General features: G+C 36.4%; 2 protein-coding genes across 2 annotated transcripts; both read right to left on the reverse strand.

The window, feature by feature from the left end:
• Positions 1–665: 665 nt before the first annotated feature.
• Positions 666–8,011, reverse strand: LOC144364541 (neuralized-like protein 4). Its single transcript, XM_078014453.2, has 6 exons — positions 7,904–8,011; positions 6,658–6,747; positions 6,216–6,360; positions 5,567–5,685; positions 5,322–5,433; positions 666–1,782 (listed from the first exon to the last, which is right to left on the reverse strand). The coding sequence occupies exons 2-6, from the start codon at positions 6,743–6,745 to the stop codon at positions 1,566–1,568; spliced, it is 681 nt and encodes a 226-aa protein (XP_077870579.1). The 5' UTR covers positions 6,746–6,747; positions 7,904–8,011; the 3' UTR covers positions 666–1,565.
• A 2,303-nt stretch (positions 8,012–10,314) lies between these two features.
• LOC144364542 (lectin BRA-3-like) lies at positions 10,315–13,326 on the reverse strand. Its single transcript, XM_085505311.1, has 4 exons — positions 13,305–13,326; positions 11,123–11,354; positions 10,571–10,641; positions 10,315–10,481 (listed from the first exon to the last, which is right to left on the reverse strand). Exons 1-4 carry the CDS (start codon positions 13,324–13,326, stop codon positions 10,426–10,428), a joined length of 381 nt encoding a protein of 126 aa, XP_085361437.1. The 3' UTR covers positions 10,315–10,425.
• Between the last annotated feature and the right edge of the window lie 4,902 nt (positions 13,327–18,228).

Raw genomic sequence — 18,228 nt, forward strand, 5'->3', positions numbered from 1 at the left:
ATGTTCTTAATTCGGTAATTTTTCCAATATTTCTCTAAAATTCAACCACTATGTTTCCCTAAAAATCAAATACTACCGGTTTTATGTATTTCCGCATTAAACCTGTAGTCAATTCATGTTCCAGGGCCACTTTGTTCGGCATAACTGTGCATTATCAACCAATATACCATTAATTGCATATGCAAATTTTGTGTTTGGACCAATCAAATCGACGGATTAACACCATAAATATACTTGTATAATATAATAATTATTAACTAGAAATGTTTAGCTTCTTATGTTATAAAAAACAACAACAACGCGACAATGATAAAATTTGCATGTATCATCCAAGAAACTACACAGCAAAATTTCAATGCATGTCAATAATTGGCTTCCTACAAACGGTCAGTTGGTCCTGAATCCTGTGTTATTACTATTAAACAAATGTGCAATCGTTGTATCAATCGACCGAGGGTTGATATATGCCATTATATAAAAATAATAGGTAAATAATTAGAAATTTGCAACTATTATAATATATTTCACGATATAGTCATGGTTATTGACTGGAGCACAGTACTAGATGTATGATTTAAGCATTGTTTCAAACTGCTGGAACCAGCGTCACCCGAACATTTAACTCATTAAATGACCGTCTTGCACGTCAATATTGAAGAACATAATTTGCTTCATTCTCAATATAGTTGCATTTTATTATTTGTCTTGAATTACGAGTCTGTGAAAAAGCTTGAACGTAATATGAAGTGTGTTTAACAACTCATGATTTTACTGTATTTTCCTCCATAAACCCCAAAAAAATTCATTGATCGTAGTGTCCTATAGCAGTGAACACATTGACTCAGACACTCGTACTATATACGATCTTTAAAGTACATTACATTTAACATGACAAGTATGTAATGTAGTAATATAACATTTCAAATCAACGACATAACAAACTACATAACTGTTACAAGTCTGATACATAAATATATTATTATACATGACTAGCTTTCATAGTTAAAGGGCGGCAGTCGTCGCGCTGCTCATGTGCAACATTTGTATTGATAAACATTGATTTTCCCACAATCCAAGTATGAGGTTAGACCTGGGCGTGACTTGCACTAATTACCGCCGGTGACTCATTCGATACCTTGCAATCACCTAAAAATACCTAATTAAAGCTCTGTAACGTCTCACTTTGTACTTGTTGATCTGCGCAACAGTCAAAGTCGACATCATTGTTTATATGATACCATATATCTCGCGCATGCGTGGCGCGACGACTGCCTCCCTTTAAACATTTAATTTCCATTTCCTGGCGCTATGTCAGCTCAAAGGTGAAACGTAACACCCTGTCATTTTAAACTAACTGCAACATATATCATAATCGCTGGGCTGAGTAATGAGTTGTCTGAATACAGCGAGTGCTAAGAATGCTAAGTTAATTCTATAGATTTACTGGCTGTAATTATTGTATCGGTAATAAAAACATACAGAAATAACGTTGTGATCATACTACTACAACAAGTTCTAAAACTAACCATTCCATGTACACTTTAAATAGGCTCATCATATATTAGTCACGATGGCAATGCAGTTAATTGTATCAATAATCCGTAAGGTATTACGTCATCTTGATTAGTAGTTGTCCAGACCAATTCATCATTGGTGAAATGCCGATCAACCTTATAGTTAGCACCAATTGTCTGCGGACCAATGGTATAGGAGCCTGGGCGAATCCACACTTGAAATACCATTCTAGCTTCGTAACTTACTCCCGTCTCATTGTCATTCCACCTGTAGTATTAATAATATGTATAGTTACAATGCTATCTTGCTCTGTGGGAGTTCAAGCTCAGCATACCGCATATATTAAGGAGTATCAAGAGAAAAAAATAATGCCTCTGATTCAAATTAAAAGTTTGGAGAGTTTCAATTTTTCAACAAAGTTCGAGGTATTATGCGTTTATTTTCAAATGCGTTATTATTATTATAATGACTGTACAGAATATTTTATTCAAAAACAGAAGAAATGTTTTGGTGAAGATGATCAAGCGCTTTCGCCTGCGAGTCTTCATAAGTAAAGAGTATTTAATTCACCCTGTCAGAGACTAAGTAAAAACATTGATTCGACGCTCGTGTGTGCTGCTTCGCTAGCACGCCATCAACGACAAACAAGATCATTGCCTGAAGAATATGGAGCAACCGCATTTGAAAGAGTGGACGGATGGAATTAAAACATAGCAGGCTGCATGCGATAGTATTTTTAAACTCATAGTTGCTGTCGACATAGGAAGTAAAGTAAGCAAATAACACCGAATAAACGGCAAGGTAAAGACTATGTCTAATTATAGTAAATACGTACTGCGTGCGTGACTCGAACCGGCGCTCGCGTACGGCACCTAATCGCCTAGCTTCACGCCACTACACGTCTTCCCCTCGGCCACCGGGCATCCCCAAAAAAGGATGCTTAATAACCGAGCTTATTACGTGCAGAGAACGTGAAACCCGTCCACGCGATACGCGCCACACAGCATGGCCAGAATGCGGCAAAGGCCTTCAGATCTGGCTGTAGTAGGATGGTGAAAGTAACGGTACAGCATTTTAACAGTGAATAAGTACTGAGAAATAATTTTTAAACTCATAGTTGCTGTCGACATAGGAAGTAAAGTAAGCAAATAACACCGAATAAACGGCAAGGTAAAGACTATGTCTAATTATAGTAAATACGTACTGCGTGCGTGACTCGAACCGGCGCTCGCGTACGGCACCTAATCGCCTAGCTTCACGCCACTACACGTCTTCCCCTCGGCCACCGGGCATCCCCAAAAAAGGATGCTTAATAACCGAGCTTATTACGTGCAGAGAACGTGAAACCCGTCCACGCGATACGCGCCACACAGCATGGCCAGAATGCGGCAAAGGCCTTCAGATCTGGCTGTAGTAGGATGGTGAAAGTAACGGTACAGCATTTTAACAGTGAATAAGTACTGAGAAATAATTTTTAAACTCATAGTTGCTGTCGACATAGGAAGTAAAGTAAGCAAATAACACCGAATAAACGGCAAGGTAAAGACTATGTCTAATTATAGTAAATACGTACTGCGTGCGTGACTCGAACCGGCGCTCGCGTACGGCACCTAATCGCCTAGCTTCACGCCACTACACGTCTTCCCCTCGGCCACCGGGCATCCCCAAAAAAGGATGCTTAATAACCGAGCTTATTACGTGCAGAGAACGTGAAACCCGTCCACGCGATACGCGCCACACAGCATGGCCAGAATGCGGCAAAGGCCTTCAGATCTGGCTGTAGTAGGATGGTGAAAGTAACGGTACAGCATTCACTGTTAAAATGCTGTACCGTTACTTTCACCATCCTACTACAGCCAGATCTGAAGGCCTTTGCCGCATTCTGGCCATGCTGTGTGGCGCGTATCGCGTGGACGGGTTTCACGTTCTCTGCACGTAATAAGCTCGGTTATTAAGCATCCTTTTTTGGGGATGCCCGGTGGCCGAGGGGAAGACGTGTAGTGGCGTGAAGCTAGGCGATTAGGTGCCGTACGCGAGCGCCGGTTCGAGTCACGCACGCAGTACGTATTTACTATAATTAGACATAGTCTTTACCTTGCCGTTTATTCGGTGTTATTTGCTTACTTTACTTCCTATGTCGACAGCAACTATGAGTTTAAAAATTATTTCTCAGTACTTATTCACTGTTAAAATGCTGTACCGTTACTTTCACCATCCTACTACAGCCAGATCTGAAGGCCTTTGCCGCATTCTGGCCATGCTGTGTGGCGCGTATCGCGTGGACGGGTTTCACGTTCTCTGCACGTAATAAGCTCGGTTATTAAGCATCCTTTTTTGGGGATGCCCGGTGGCCGAGGGGAAGACGTGTAGTGGCGTGAAGCTAGGCGATTAGGTGCCGTACGCGAGCGCCGGTTCGAGTCACGCACGCAGTACGTATTTACTATAATTAGACATAGTCTTTACCTTGCCGTTTATTCGGTGTTATTTGCTTACTTTACTTCCTATGTCGACAGCAACTATGAGTTTAAAAATTATTTCTCAGTACTTATTCACTGTTAAAATGCTGTACCGTTACTTTCACCATCCTACTACAGCCAGATCTGAAGGCCTTTGCCGCATTCTGGCCATGCTGTGTGGCGCGTATCGCGTGGACGGGTTTCACGTTCTCTGCACGTAATAAGCTCGGTTATTAAGCATCCTTTTTTGGGGATGCCCGGTGGCCGAGGGGAAGACGTGTAGTGGCGTGAAGCTAGGCGATTAGGTGCCGTACGCGAGCGCCGGTTCGAGTCACGCACGCAGTACGTATTTACTATAATTAGACATAGTCTTTACCTTGCCGTTTATTCGGTGTTATTTGCTTGCATGCGATAGTATGTTGGCAATAGTGTAATACAGTCACATATCAATGAATATGGTTAGTTGTGATTGTAGAACATAAAACTGACACTGTCAATTAACAATTTGACTTTGTTTTGGAATTCGTCTTATTAAATACCATAAATTGAATGTAATGTACCGTGTAGTGTTAGCCGCTACCAGCGTTTGAACTGGAGCAGAGAATGATACTACATTCAAACAAAAAATAGTCAAGTGGGTTAATATCAGTTGCTTAAAATTAAAAATATGTACTTGGTGGTAAAATTGAAATAAATGAATTGCTGATTTAAAGTTGTTTATACTAATAGATTATCATTTGTTAGTATACCTCATGTGCAAAAACGCCTCGTTGATTGGACAGAACGCGGTCACGTGGCGGTAAAAACAATAATATAAAATTATCGTCTCGAGGTCCACAATGAAAGTGCAGTGATCCCAATTTCGTGCGTATAGAACGTTCGGTTTATGTTATTTTAATTTATTCGGTATGATAAAACATATAGTTACCAAAGTGAAGGCCAACATTCAGTCTTAATGACATACTTTTTGTCTCGGTTTCTTCTGCGGGTCATTAAAACTGAAGATTAACCTTCACTTCGGTAACTATATGTTTATTATTTAATCTCACGAAATTGACCCAGTATTATGGTTAATATGATGTACCTATACTGGTATGTGGTGTATAATCACATACATTAGTACACCTGAATAGCGTTGTCTAGCGAAGCCCCCCCCACCATACATGAACATAGCGTAGATGGGCGTTATTCAAAATATTGTTTTATGATAGCTTTCTAGTACATGTATTACAACAAACGGCTGCATAGCTGAACTAAACTTTCTACGTGAAGGACATTGTTTTTACTCAACTACGTATGCTCGGCTGATGTAATCTGTATTCCATGGTAGCGTATTATAGTGTAACTTACCATTCTGGAACAGAGTAGATATCTTGAGTTGCATATCTAATACTGGGAGTTACGCATGTCTTCTTGGCCTTTTCTGAATTTTGTTTTTCTTCTTCCAAATTTGTAGTAACCACTGATGAATCATAACGAAATAAACAAAACAAAAAGTCAGCGTTTTCACAAAACAATCACCAACATGACACTTAGTAGTTATATTAAGGTTATAGAACTGATAACTGTAGGTTTTACCTGTACTGATGACCTACCTGGTGAAAAGAGCCGTCTAGACTGAAGGATTTCAAACACACCGTTAGGATGAACTCCACGGAATGCTCGATGATAATCAGAGTCAATCTTAACTCCCTTGGCATCAGTTGTTAATACGCTACATATTAAAAAAAAAAATTATGTTAGAATATATGTTACAAAGTTAAACACAAATGCACATATCGGATTGTATGTACAACAACCGAATCCCATAGCCAATATAATAGAAAACTTGACGACAAGCAAAGTAAATCATTTCCATATATCTACTTTATGTATTTTATCATTTTAGCAAAAAACAAATACACATTCTTTTTGAGTTTAGCTTCACGTATGATTTGCATATAAGTCATTGCAAACCATAATAATTTGCATATCGATAGTGAAAATACCTTGTGCTTCATCCGGGTCATATGTAAAATCAATGAAATTACAGTTCTTAAACCCGTAATGGGTATTTATTAAAATGCATCACGAAGTATTTTAAAAGCCGGTGGTCATCTTGCAACGAATCCACTCAGTGGTTACGTCGTGTGGGACTCGCATCAAACGCAATGCAGCGCGTCGACCACTGATCCTTAAATTCAGATATGTTGTCAAATTTGTGAAATTGTATTTCTGTACTACCGGTATTTGTACTTTACTTACTTCAGAGCAAACCGTACCCATCCAAATGGCAAAGTATACAATTTGGGAGGGCGCCCTCTTGTATAAACTGGAAGATCGCCTCTGCTGTCACGACACGTGGTGCAAAAACACATGTCGAATTTAGTATCACTTCTGAATGCGTCCTCTGTAGGCAAACAATTCCACAATACCAAGGTCGATTATATGTAGGTCAACAGTGAATATTTTGAAAATAATCGCTTTAAGATTACTTTAAAATGTTATTTTACATCAACCGATTTGATCGAGGCAATTTACAAAATAAAAAAAAGGAATTTATTCAGAAAACCGAACTAAAGCATTTACAGTTCATTTTACCAATTCAATACGCCATGACAAATGCAATGACGATTATTATCAACGACGTGATGAAATTAAACAACTTTTGATTTAATTTAATTATCTTATATTAATTAACATTTACCTGGCAGTTTCAATGATTGTAGAAATCGACGACATGCCCTATAGTATTGGCAGTCGACGTTGGCTATTGCTGCTCTATATGTTGCCATATCTAAATTCACAATGCATATTAGATGTAAAATAAATTGAAGGTCAGTTTTCTGCGTTGCTCAGTAAGTCAATGCCAGTGAATCGTTGTTTGATACCTTGGGTAAAGTAGAAAACAGGTGAATATATTCTGTAACATTATATTACGAGGCATATAGCGAGCACATTCCCCGTTCGAGCTATCTTGACCACAGCAAGTCAGGCCTCGCCTATAACCGTGTTTATAGTTATTCCACATTGCAACCCAGATTGTAAAAATGGTTCGACGCCATAATAAATTGAAATTGCCATTGTGAGTAGACTTAGGGTGAATAATTAAGCAACAATTGATAATCGATTTTCTTTAGATCGTTAGGGGGCTGGGCATTTCAATACAGTGCGTTTTTAGTTGTTTTATTTTGTTTTATGTTTTGAATGATTTTCTTCCGCCTTAGGGTTTTCATTTTGAACTTAACACCCTCTCAAATTTCAGTATTTGACGTATTATTTAAACGATATTAATATTGACGCAAATATACCTTTATCTTCTAGAGACCCGATAGCAAGTGAGCTAACAAGCGTGCCTCTTTAAAACTGAATCAATTCTTTTGCGCCAAGGTCAACCAGTGCGACACAGCACAGTGAGACTTTCATAAACCTCGATTGTTGATGCAATCACGCTTTCAAATTATGATCCCATACATTTGCACACAGACAAAAATGGTATTTTGTTAATCGTAGGTAAACCGACTCCTACAGTAATATCTATTTGTAGAACAGGGTTGAAGTCGACGATAGAATTTGGCGTATTTTTACGTAGGTAAACCGACTCCTACAGTAATATCTATAATGTAGAACAGGGTCGAAGTCGACGATAGAATTTGGCGTATTTTTACGTAGGTAAACCGACTCCTACAGTAATATCTATAATGTAGAACAGGGTCGAAGTCGACGATAGAATTTGGCGTATTTTTACGTAGGTAAACCGACTCCTACAGTAATGTCTATATGTAGAACAGGGTCGAAATCGACGATAGAATTTGGCGTATTTTTACGTAGGTAAACCGTCTCCTACAGTAATATCTATAATGTAGAACAGGGTCGAAGTCGACGATAGGATTTGGCGTAATTTTTGTATAAAGGTATAGCCCCAAAATTGAATTATAAACCACCGATTTTACCTGAAACATACGTCACATCATCATGCAATTGGTTGCACTGCACCAAACACAATGTCAAATAAAATGACGAAACCACGTAACGCGGAAGTTGCACCAAACGGTTTACCCAACCGGATAACCTTTGAACCTTTATTTGTGTTGTACAATAAATGACGCACTACGTTGCCAGGCAACATAAAACAGGGTCATGTTTTAGACTGGCAATATCGGAACTTCTTTCTTTTTGTTGTACAAAACAAATATAATTAATTGTCAATTTAGCCTTTTTAACGTGATAGCGAAAACTAGCGTGATTGCGAAAGAAATCCCGACTGGACGCATCTGCAGCCGACCCCTGCGTTGGAGTGAAAACCGGAGCGGAACCACTCCGGTGATTATGCTAATCAAAAGCTTTTGACGAGCATTTGCAACGAATCAGAGTGCAGCTGTATACGCCAAATCTTATCTATGTTAATGTACGTGACCTTTCACTTCTTAGATCTCGGCAATTTTGAAAGACTACTTATATACATTGGACATTTAAATCGACTTGTTTCCAGTAAACATGGATGTAAGTATTGCCTTTGTACTTAGAAAGTTAAAGTATCTATCTCTGCGATCGAATAGAATCAACCTTTAAAAGGTCATGTTTACTTTCACCCACTCATGAATAATCAATAACATTATGAATAATGAATAGCAGTCAAATGCCCTCAGATGCGTCCAGTCAGGATTTTTTTAGCGGTCAGGTTAGTTTTCACGATCACACTAAATGGACTAAAAGAACAATTAATTACTAGTATTTCTTTTTGTAAAACAAAAAAGAAGTCCCGACTTTGCCAGTCATGTTCTAGCATTAGATTTTATATATAATTCCACAATTTTCGTACGACTCAACTAGAGTACTTCGTCTTCTAATGGATTATTTCGGTGGCAGTAACTGTAATAATGTAATAAATAAAATGCTCGTGAGAAATACCTCTACTAACTCTACTGGTGAGTTAGGGTGTTTTTTATTAACACCTGCGTTAACAATTCACTCTAAGAGGTGATTGAAACGTTATTAGAAAATCAAGAAAAAAACCTTGATCCGAGACCAATTCAGACCAATACTGTGCACCCCGTTAATCCACACGTAATATCAGATTGTTTTGTGTAACGCGTATATTCAAATCATTAGGTCAGTATGCAAATTGAGGTTCATCTCACAGAACACAAAGTTTCCAGTACGTGTTACGTACACCACCATACTTAAATTTAATATAGAATCGACTTGTAAGTAGCATACCATAACTGTAATAATTAACTGATCCTACCAACTAGAGTTATCGTGAACCAGCTATAATTAAGACAAATCATTTAGGGTTTGTCGATAATACAATGTTTTTGTATATTGTGCTTCTTTGCTGCCCGATATACAATGTATAATAAATATGATTATGTACTACATGTCTGGAAATAGCAAATGAGTTGAACAATTTATACCAATATAGAAAGGAGAGAATGGAAGATAGTTAAAATAAAATTTTATTTTATAATAATAATTTTATCATTTATTTTATAATTTGTCAATATCCATATTTTAAGTTATACCACTTCTTGAAACGATCATCGCAGTGTTTTTGTATCCCTTCGTTGACTACATGGTTGAACATCCACGTGATTCAGCAGCAAATCTGGATTTGTATTATGTTTTATTGAGTATTCGTATCTGATACATGATTGGCAAGTAATCTAGTTTTTCTCTTGACAGGAATATTTATATATGTCATGAATGACGTGTGATTAGCAACAACTTTGTTGTTAAATGTAATGTGTGTAGAGAGTAATATTATTTCTAGGAAGCCAAAGTATTTATTAAGACGCTCATAACAATATGACTTTCAAACAAACACGACATTGTTGGCAGCTAGTAATCAGATTGACTGTATCAAGATCTTTGAATACTGACTTGGGTCGTCCTTGGACGCATGTTTTAAGTACATGTGCCCGACACTACACATCAATTCTTATAGCTTTCACCCACTAAGTATCCAGTTCTAACTTCTCTAGTATAACCCATTGGTATAGTTCAATAATCTCGCCTATGTATGTGTAAGGTTGTAAAGTAGTATCCTCACATTACCTTCACTACTCACAGGACTAAATAAAGTATATGATTCACATATGTTGTAATTGCAGCCCTGAGAACTGAAAGTAAAACTAATGGTGGGATGGAAGATCTACTTGAAGTGGTTGTAAAGTTACCAGTCAGTTTAAGGCATGTTTAATTCCACGTCGATGGTCATTCATTCAAAAATGAAGAGTATCTCCAGTTTCACCAACAAAGAACACTCAATTTCATTTTAGTGGAACAGTCAAGATTTTACTTGTGACTATATCGGGAACGTGAGCAATCACGACAGAAACAAAGAAAAACATGCCACTCTTGATTTCATCTAAAAGTGGTTTAATTTAAGATTAATATGATGAATGCTTAACTATTTTAAACCAAACCAACTTCAAGTAATACATTTTGGTTGGCTATGCATGTTGTCTTTCAATCATGATGTGATGGTCCTATTTGTGTTACTATCACTAGCGTCGCAGTCGATCATATCTGTTAAAACAAGCATACAAGTGAGTAAGCGTGGGAATTACATGGCGGATAATAGACCCCGGAATGGAGACAGTGTTTAAGGTACTCACCGTATTGACAGACATATCCTCTCTTCCCAATGAAACAAGAAGCATCATCCCATAATAGAGCGTTTCTGTTCCTATAAATTATAAAATGCATGTAAATACGAGACAAAATAAAGCTAGCCTCCCTACAGTAAATATAATATCAGATGAGCTAATATATACATATTAATATCGAAATAAATATTAACCTAGAAGTGATAACATTTTCAAAATGTTTTAAATAATTTAGTATGTATAGGATTTCTATTATTAAACACTCAGTTGATGCATTTAGACTGACATCATTGCGTTATAAATAAAACACACAGTCCGACATATAGTTGATGTTACACCTAAAAAACAGGAAATAATTAGAGCAAGATGATTGAGCAGCAGTATCCACTGGACATACGTCATTACCTCTTTTTCAAAAATTGAAGGGCATGCAAAATCATCCATACTCAACCATAAAAAATAATGGAATAAGAGCAATTTAAATGCAAACATTGCTGACTGTGTATTTTATCTACCATTTTATGTCAGACAGTTAGTGTGTGAAAAGAATGTAGTTCCTACCACAAATGAACGCAGTCATTATTTTCTCGATGTGCTGCATTTGGTTGACGTTCGGCCCATCTCGTAAAATCGCCATCCTTCAATACAGTTCCATCAGACCAAACGTATGTCCCTTCTTTCTCGCGGTCATCAAGTCCAAACCAGAATCCTTTGCCTATGGCCTTATCGTCAACACCCTCTTCTATTATAAACTTTCGGATGTCTTGATAGATACCATTGGTATTTAGAACCGCTTAGCATCCATCCACGTCGCTCGGTCAAAGTGCACGTCATAACGTTTGCAGTGTTCCGTTACGTAAAGAGTTGTCAATGAATCTAGAAAAGTAAGATCGTATAGCCTTATTACTGCACTATATTCAACGTCAGCAATAATATCGTTTTAGGTATTTTTTCAACCCAAATGTAACCATACTATGGATAAATCACTAGTTGTTGAATTGTACACAACAGACTTAATGAAGATCCTTAAGCTACTAGCTTTAGGGAATTATTGCTTAAGATTCTCAGGTATTTGTGTTCGACTGAACCTGGTTGACATATCGCATTGAATTGACATAAGTACATTAGCACATGAATACAGCCAAACACCCGTGCCATGTACTACCAGATTTGTAACACAGAATATGTTTTTTTTTTGCGGTACAAAAATCACCAAATATAGATACAGATATATCTGTATTAATATATTTAGTTAGGAAAACGTATTCTCAACATAAGAAAGTGAATAATGCCTACTTACCATGGTTACTACGATCGTCGCGCTGAAAGACAGTTAAATGACGTAAAAGAAAGGTCAGAACATGTATATTAATGTTAATTGCCTTTATTAAAACGTTCATTTGATGTATTCGGATATTGGTTCAAGTGAAAACATACTCCACCGAGACGAGGTGTAAGAATTCACAGTAAGCAGTATAAGTATATTTCAAGGAGAACAAAAATCATTGAATTATACATACGTTTTTCACTGGACTGAATAGTCTATCAGATAATACCAAACACACGAAGGATGAAGTCATCAGCCCAACAATTCCTAATCGACACATTCTGTATTACAGAAAGAATGATAGTTGTACGATTTAGTATTAAAGACCCAATATAACATTAAAGTTGCATCACCTATGAATGAACGAGGCAATTTTGATGAACGGCTCTTCAAAGACAAAACTATTGACGTCGAAGAGTTAACTCTCAATGCGAAATTGAACGACATTACATTTAAAGGTTAAATGCCCACATAGGCCAAATAACGTATTACTATCATTTTGTGATGGTCACCAATCTAACCTTACAGGTCTCATACGAACTCAATAGGATCTAAAAGTCAATTAAACGGAAATAAGTGTGTTGCATTGTTTTACATCAATTCCGGCAAATTAAAACTCTTGTTCAATGTACATATACAATATAAATATACTCACTTGTCCCCCGATCAAGACTGGCAACTCAATGAATACAATAAAAATGACTGACTAACGATGAATCTTCTGGCAGCATGAGCATGAATGGTCCCTATTTTAACATTCGCATTACTATAATTTATGATCTACAGGCCTGTCGCCACAGAATTAAATTCAGTGATTGATCAATGTACGACTTTTACAAATTATAATCAGAAGGAAACACCGCAGCCGGAAGATTCTTTCAGGATGCAATCTGCCGCCAGTGCAGCATGAGCTGGAGGTAAATGAACCATTGTTTTTATTAAGGTAGAAGCCTACTCAAAAATTAAAATGCCAAAAATTGTTTATTTTGAAATACATTGTACCCAAATGCTATATATATATAAAAATGATAGTTGTTTTTTAGTGAATATAGACCATATGTTTCTATAGCAGGGATATTATGCCATAACTTAAATTGTAGGCTGGTGAACAAATTATATATTCGTAGTGATAGGGTACATTTTAGGTTTTAAAAAGTGAAGAATATTTTTTCTTTAACATTGTGTTCACTATGGAATTGCTTTGCAGTTGGTATATTGGAACATAGAAAACATATCATTGGATTGTACTCAATTTAAAACGTTAAATAAGCATAATTTACCCGTTATGATATGGTGTCATTTGTCTTGGTAGCTGGGTGGAATTGCAGAAACATAATATTTATTGTCAACAGTCAGACATTGCCTGAAATGGTGGGACATGTGAGTCTAACTATAACATCCGCATATGTCACTTACTAGCCCCATAGGCCAAAACCATACTTAACCCGAGTCTTGCGCACCATGTTACAATTCATGACTGCAGTGACATACGAACAAATTAAAAAAAATCAACAATTTGTATTCAATAAACCCTTTACTGTACTGTTCCAAGGATCATTCCCGTACGGACAGAGGGGGGGTTAATATATATGAGATCATTTATCTGTAATTGGGATAAGCCGTCTGTCATTTATCAAAGTGCGGTAACGGATGAATATAGGATTATATTTAATTATATTATTTTCATTCTCATCATGTTCGATAGCGCGATAGGCCGCATGCTGCCGTGGATTATATGCTTAAATACCTTAAGCTATCCCACACTTACAACTAACAACTGTTACACCGCTGTTTTACTGGACTATTTGATAACAAAATGGTTTTAATAATATTACAAATATAGTAGCAGATATAATATAATTATTTAGTATGCTAAATCTAATAATTAGACTAGAACATTATCTTTCAATGACGTAATTTGATGCTATTAGAATTAACACCAATTTATGATAATGCAAAATGTGCTCTCAATTTATTTCAAATATTATTTTTTCTGTGTGCCTGTATATCTCTTCCTGCACAGACAAATAGTTTGTCCAGCTAATTTATTATGTCTTGTTATGTGTATAATTACATCATTAGGAGAAGAATTGTATCTACCCTCATATCACATCACAATTCGTTCAGAAAAAACTTACCTAACATTCACAACAATCATGTCTTGGTAGACGAAAAGGAAAACTATACTTTGCCTGATTGTCACATATCTGTAATGTGTGACAAATGTTAGTAGAGTGATATACTCAATATTTATTAAAGTATATTTATATATATTTGAAAAAATGAAGATACAAACATATTTCTAAATCCTACCATATTGTGTATAGTGAGTTAATTTACTTCATATGCTTGGACCCTGAATGGACTGTGACTGAAGGCAGTGCATTTTAGAGGTTTGCTGTCATAGGTTTATTTTTTTAATTAAGCAAGATAACTTTCTTATGATCATTGTGATTTTTGTATTCTTTGTAGTCAACACTACCAATACAACCCATTCGCTGAGCTTCATGGTAATATATATGAAATTAATAATTCAAGCAACATCACAAGTTATCGATAAGTTGAGGAGTCCAAAACAATGTTATTGTTTACTTGCTTATGAATGAAACGATGAAATGCTTTTTACCATAGTAAACTTGTCACAAGATTTAACAAATGCTGCTGCTCCTTATACTAGGCAGACTTAAAGATTTCGAAACTATATAGCGCCACCAGTGACTGTTCCCGGTCCTATAAGTTTAAACTATGTTGCTAAGTTAAGAATTTTTAGTAGAGTGACATTTTTTCTTGCTCATGGAATGAATGTGTTGCAGATAACAGATGTCAGTTGTGATGTGACAAATGTGTCAAATTGTAATAACAATTTAGCAAATGGATAAAATGTATTCCAGAAGTTTTAACAGAAAGTGCCTTATATCCGCACACTTGCTACACGTTAATATGCCACTGTCAAGAGAAGCCAAATGATACATCGTGTTACTGAGTAATTAAGTTAGATTTTGTACTCATTATTATTCAGGTGTTTTATTTTAATGGCAGTAATCTTATACTGACTGGGATTACAATGAATTACATTATGCGTATTTTCATTTCTAGTCAGGCTTCTCTCATGATTCCTTTCACCAAATAAACTTGACATATCCCATAGGGTGCGCGATATGTAACAATGATTATTGATTGATCACAGATTCGATAATTTCTGACAACATTTTACTGATAAAATTCACTACATACTACATACATTAAATATGCCATCCTTTTCATATGAATGGAATGCACCATGCAATTAGAGTTACCTGAAATTACCCACAATTTACCCCTAGAATATACACCCACAACGTGTATGGCAACTACAACATTATGATTAAACATAAAAAAATACTCGCACACATTTCGCTCAGCCTGCATTACAGGTATTGCGGCGATAAAATATTGTGTCCGTCAAAATGGCATTATGGGTATTGAAATTATATTAAAGATAATGAACCAGGCGTTATCTGCAAAGCTGTGGTAGCATTAATGAAGTGGTTGCTCCGATGTTAAGACAGACCCCATAACTGCGACCCGTCATCGAATTCCATTGATGCTGGGTTAGCATATAATGTACAATGTCTAACATCCCATCAGCTGAATTGCATTGAACCAAATGTATTTACTGTATGTATGATATATTGTCATTACAACGTATATGTCATATAACAACAAGATCTCTGTCCAGCAACTAGAACCCTTAGACTAATCTACGTTTGATGTATTATCATAATTTTCACTAGAAACCTACCAGCTAATTCACTTTATTTATTTATAACTGAATAGACTGCACACTAGCATACATTTCATTGGTCAGATTCTTACTGAAACAAAACAAATTCCACAATAGCTTTGACAATCAAAAATAATAATATTTAATACATACAGAGCAATTAAACAACTCGTTACCAGTGTATGTATTTGACACACTGATAAAATAACTGAAAATAGGTTGCACAAGTCACATTAAAAGACACCAGTTCAAGACTGTGTATGAATTCTGCAAGCAAAAACACAGTTCTCGTTTTAATAATGAGCGGAACACCTCAACTGTAAATACAACGAGTAATTTGAAATTTCCATAATCACAGAAAACATGGACTATGCACAGAAACAATGTTTATATTCAAGTCGATGCAAGAATCGCCTGTTGGCTCGTACATACAGTGTATGAAATGACATCATATCAAAGCCTAAAAATGAAGCAGATATCTTAGCTTGAGCAGATACACACGTCTTGTGGTTCACAATTATGTCAGACGGCGTCAGATTCACTTGTATTCAGCATAAACACACTCCTTGATTTCTTCTGCATCGGTCTGTTTGTCTGCGTCTGTTTGTGGCCGAATCCGAGCATGATTCCCGATTTAACACCACCTGTCATCAAGACAAAATCCTCATCGCAGGAGGTAATCATACACCCCAGCCTAGTGTAGATTATACTGCTGTAATTCTGAAATGTAATATAACGCACTAGAAGTCTTGAATACAAACTCACGTTGTTATGGTTATACTTTACACACATCATACTCGGAATCACAACAGTGGAACTCACATATTGTATAACTGTTGATGCGATTCGTTTTTTATATCAAGTACATCAGATATGAGTAATTCTGAGATTGTAGTCGCGCTACAAATTCACACGTGTTGTCAGGTAAGGATTGTTGCATACACCATCTATAGCCGCTGTCTCTTTCACTTTACGCAGCTATAGAGTTATAGCAAGAGTGAAAACAAAATACATTGCCTGTGTTAAAAAATGGCGACAATTGCACTCATCAGCATGAGGGAATGTTTCTCATAAGCACTAAATTCGCCAGAAACGTACTTCAGTAAGTCGTCTTACCATTTCTATTACGATGTATACACCCATGGTGAACACAGCGCATTACAGCAATACATGATCCCTTGAAGTTAATTCGACAATTATTTGTTTAAATTGTTGATATGGTAACAACCTTTCCCCCATATTTACGCTCTTACCTTCAGTTCTGAATAACATTATCGCCCGAAAAACGGCGAAATAAAGCTCGTTATTATTTGATATATAGTACGAATTGTTGAAGTTTCATTGATAAGTAAACGAATGGAGTATTTGTTTACGTGTTGACAGGTATCGTGAATTTCAACCAAACAAATTGAAACGCCCGATGAATGAAAATCTATCAGCTAAAATTACGTGTTATCAACCAAACAATACACAATATTTTCGACATGCTGTTAAATTGTCTACTTCAGCTTGCAGTCGTGTCAGTGAAATTTTCCCAGTGTATTGTGTCAAGCCTCGTAAACAGTACAAAAACACACTGTGTATTCTATTTGCTTACTTTGATTGAGGCTGCAATTGGGTCAAGTGAACATTAACATTGTCCATGCCGCGTAACGGTTGACATGACCTCTGACATACATACGTTGGGTGTCAAACATTCAATTATCATATGCTGAGCAAAATCCAGTTATGTACCTTAGAAACTATTGTGCTTATTACTGGAATTCAGCGTCGGTTGCACAGTTTCCCAGCTACACCGTGCAAGCCCACGTATATCGTTAATAAACCACCAATTAAAAAATAATTCGTCGTACATGAGGGTCGTGATTATCACTAAATTTAATATAAGCAATTTGGTTAATTAAACACTGACATGAGCGATTGGTCAGACTGCGTAGACATGAACATTGCCTTTCGTACTTTGGATCTCAACAATTTGCAGGTACAGCTTCAATACATCACGGCAATTGTGCACCAGAACACTTTGTAATTATAATTATATCACAATTTGTGGATGCAATGACACAAGTCTTTATAGGTTTCTTGATTTTATTTGATAAAGGAGGAGCAATGTCACAAAGTACAGTACATTATAGTTCATGGCTGAACACAGTTGGGAGTTCATGTTCAGGGTGTAAAGGGTGTATCTTACCAATCATTGGCACTCCCATGGTAATTGGGCACCCGTTTCTGATTTGCAATATGTATATATGTCCTACGAATTTCTTATAGACCAACCCATATTTATGCTAAAAATTAGTAAACATTCTTTTGAAAATCAGGAAGAGTTTTATAGCTTGTTGTTATGCGAGATACTTTCAACAGTTAGCATTTAATATCAACTTTAAGTACAATCTTACAATTTGAAATAATTCTACGAATAATAAAGGAGAAAGTAAAAAATGGCAACAAAATGATAATAGATTGGAATATAATGCAAGTAAAGTAAAACAATAATCAAGATTATCTATATCGTCTCTTGTCGACAATCGTCAGATTTTTTGAATTATTTTCATAGTCAAATATAAAAGACATAGT

Source organism: Saccoglossus kowalevskii, chromosome 11 (assembly GCF_978046115.1).
Source record: "Saccoglossus kowalevskii chromosome 11, keSacKowa6.1, whole genome shotgun sequence".
NCBI classification, from domain to species: Eukaryota; Metazoa; Hemichordata; class Enteropneusta; family Harrimaniidae; genus Saccoglossus; species Saccoglossus kowalevskii.